We start from the raw sequence: 2,998 nt of genomic DNA on the forward strand, positions 1-2,998 counted from the left end.
AGGGTTTCACATAAAATCCACTCATCAGAGTGCATATCTTCGATGTTGGTAAAGTTCGAGCACACTATTAGCTCCCAGACCGAACGTCGGGTAATTATCAGACACCAATATTAGCTCCCTCCCGATGCCCCACCTGTTGACGACAACCCTCGTCCTCTTGGACGGCGCTGGAAAATATTTTTGTTAGTTTTCTTTTTAGAAAAAAGTGACCTCTGATCAAATCTCACATATAATACTGGTTCTGGCTCCCAACGTGCTCAAAGTGATCGCCTTCAGCGACGACAATATTAAAATGGTGACCAAGTGCGGGACACACGACGACGCCTTGGTCGTGAACTTCTAGGATAGCTCTCTCTCGCGCGTTTTGGTGTGGTACCGATTCTGCCGTATTGGTTTGCTTGAAAACTGCTTGGTTGTAGATGCTCTCGGTCCCTCTCCGCTCAAGGCATCCAGAGCTGCACGAAGCAGAACATTTCGAACACATGCTCAGCTGGGTGCTCCCGGATTGCCAGTTTACCAATATTCCAACTCTAGCCGGCAAAACCGAACCAAGATAAGAGTTCATTTCGCCAGCCATAGACAGGGACAGGATACGTTGTATAATTATAAGTGGGTCCAGATAATATAGCTGACAATTTTATTCCTTCAATACATTTTGCAACGCAGGTCGAGACAAGTACAAATAAACAAACAAAATACTTGCAGCAAGATAAAGCAACAAATTTGTGCTGAAACTGAGCCGTCGTTGGGATATTCGGCATATGGCCAAACCTGGGTAGCGACAAACTGATTGGCAGCTGATGGAGTTGACGCGGAATTAATTAAGGGAAGCGGCGGACGGCGGCACGTACGGGGTGGGCACGAGCACGAGCGGCGTCTTGCGGTGGAAGGTGAGCCCGCCGGCCTCCTCCATGCACAGGTCCTCCGCCTTCGCCCCCTCCGGCAGCGCCCAGTCGAAGCCGCACAGCAGGTTGCCCAGCGCGAACTCCACGTTCATGAGCGCCATTGCCATGCCCGGGCAGACCCGCCGCCCGGCGCCGAACGGCACCAGCTCGAAGTGGGCGCCGTGGAGGTCCACCGCGCCGTGCCTCGCTCCGGCCTCGAACCTGTCCGGGTTGAACTCGTCGGCGTCCTCGCCCCAGCTCGCCGGGTCCCTCCCGAGCGCCCACGCGTTGACGGCGACCCTCGTCGTCGCCGGCACGTCGTAACCGCCGATCTTGACGTGCCGCATCGTCTCCCGCGGCAGCAGCAGCGTCGCCGGCGGGTAGAGCCTGAGGGTCTCCTTGAGGACCATCTTGAGGTAGTTGAGCTTGGGCAGGTCGTCCGGCTGCACCCGGGCGCGCGATTCGCCGACCGCCGCCCTGATCTCCTGCTGCGCCTTCTTCAGCACCCGCGGGTTCCGGATCAGCTCCGACATCGCCCACAGGATCGTCACGGAGCTCGTGTCGATGCCACCCACGAAAGTGTCCTAACCGAATTTCAATGATTATTAGAGAGAGTATGAGAGGAGCAGACAATTAAGTGCGGCCCGCGAGCCGATCAGTGTCTGTCAACTAGTAGAAATTTTCTATTGGAATCGGGACTCTGGATCACAAGACGAGGCCGGAGGACGTACCATGATGATGGCCTTGACGTGGTCCTTGGTGAAGCCACGGTGCTCCTGCTTCCAGAGGTCGATGAGGACGTCGACGAGGTCACCGCCGTTCTCCGGCTTGGGCCTCGCGGGGTCCAGGTGCTGCTCGATGACCGTCTCGAAGAAGTCGTCGAGGTCGCTGAAGAGGCGGTCACGGCGGGCGACGAGGCCGGTGAGGCGGTCGACGAGGCGACCCGCGGCGTTGGGGAAGAAGTCCTCGGCGGAGAAGGTGGCGAGCATGTCCATGGCCTCGTCGAGCACGTGCTGGAAGTGCTTCTTGCGCGCCAGCATGTCGGCGCCGTAGACGTTCCCGAGCGCCACGGTGCCGATGATGCCGTCGGTGAAGGCGAAGATGTGCTCGCCGAGCGCCACCGGCTGGTCGGGGGCGAGGGCGGCCATGAGCTTGTCCACCTGCTCCTGGCGCGCGCCCCAGGCGGCCTTGACGCGGCGCATGCTGAGGAGCTCGACGATGAAGATCTTGCGCATCTCGCGCCAGTGCTCGCCGTAGGGGGCGAAGGCCATGTTCTTGAAGCCGTACGACAGGCGCTTAGGGCCGGGGCACGCCGGGCGGCTGCAGCAGTCGGCGTCGTGCTCCTTGAGCACCTCACGCGCCGCCGACGCCGACGACACGACCAGCATGTGCGTGGCGCCCAGGCGCAGCAGCATCACGGGACCGTGCCGCCGCGCCAGCTCCCGCAGGCTCCGGTGCGGGAGCGAGCCCAGCTGGTGCAGGTTGCCGAGCACCGGCAGCCGCGCCGGTCCCGGCGGCAGCTTGAGCCCTTTCCTGCCCCTCGCGACCAGAACCAGGACAGGCAGCAGGAGGCCGAGGCCGAGGAGGAGCTGCTGCCATTGCTGGGGCAGCTGGACCTGAGGGAGGAGCTGCCAGGGGATCTGGGAGATGGGCATTTTGTTTTTCTTGGAGGTTTAGCCTTGTCCTTGCATGTGAGGATCGATGTGTTAGCGCTGCTCGTGACAAGGGGAGTTTTAAAGCCAGCGGAGTGCCCCGAGTATGGTTGACTTGACCTGCCTGGTCTATCTCTAAGCTAGGCAAACATTTCGAAATTATGGAATCATTGCTCAATGCTCAATTTCACAAAGAGCTTCTTCAACTCTATACAATCCACATTCTGAAGTCCTTATTTTGCACAACATATCTTTACCTTTGATGCATATATTTATATGTTTCACTTTTCTTTCTTTCATAGTATATTTTTACAATTCTTTTCTCAATGCATATTACTTGTTCTCTCTCGCCATTGTTATTGTTTTGTATACATTTTAAAAAGCGGAGCTCTACTTTTTGATGGCATTGCTGGGCAAAAATGGCAAAAACCGTAATAAGTTGTCCATTGCCGCCCAATGCAT

General features: G+C 57.2%; 1 protein-coding gene across 1 annotated transcript; it reads right to left on the reverse strand.

The window, feature by feature from the left end:
• Positions 1-600: 600 nt before the first annotated feature.
• LOC123150242 (4-hydroxyphenylacetaldehyde oxime monooxygenase) lies at positions 601-2,583 on the reverse strand. The gene is made up of 2 exons (XM_044570076.1): positions 1,616-2,583; positions 601-1,468 (listed from the first exon to the last, which is right to left on the reverse strand). The coding sequence occupies exons 1-2, from the start codon at positions 2,537-2,539 to the stop codon at positions 818-820; spliced, it is 1,575 nt and encodes a 524-aa protein (XP_044426011.1). The 5' UTR covers positions 2,540-2,583; the 3' UTR covers positions 601-817.
• Positions 2,584-2,998: the final 415 nt, after the last annotated feature.

This window comes from Triticum aestivum, chromosome 7A (genome assembly GCF_018294505.1).
Source record: "Triticum aestivum cultivar Chinese Spring chromosome 7A, IWGSC CS RefSeq v2.1, whole genome shotgun sequence".
NCBI classification, from domain to species: Eukaryota; Viridiplantae; Streptophyta; class Magnoliopsida; order Poales; family Poaceae; genus Triticum; species Triticum aestivum.

What these genes read in the sequence shown, in the direction of transcription:
- LOC123150242 (XM_044570076.1), bottom strand. Translation starts at nt 2,539, where the DNA reads ATGCCCATCTCCCAGATCCCCTGGCAGCTCCTCCCTCAGGTCCAGCTG. An exon ending in ACGTCAAGGCCATCATCATG is followed by an intron (nt 1,469 to 1,615) that starts GTACGTCCTCCG and finishes AAATTCGGTTAG; the next exon opens with GACACTTTCGTGGGTGGCAT.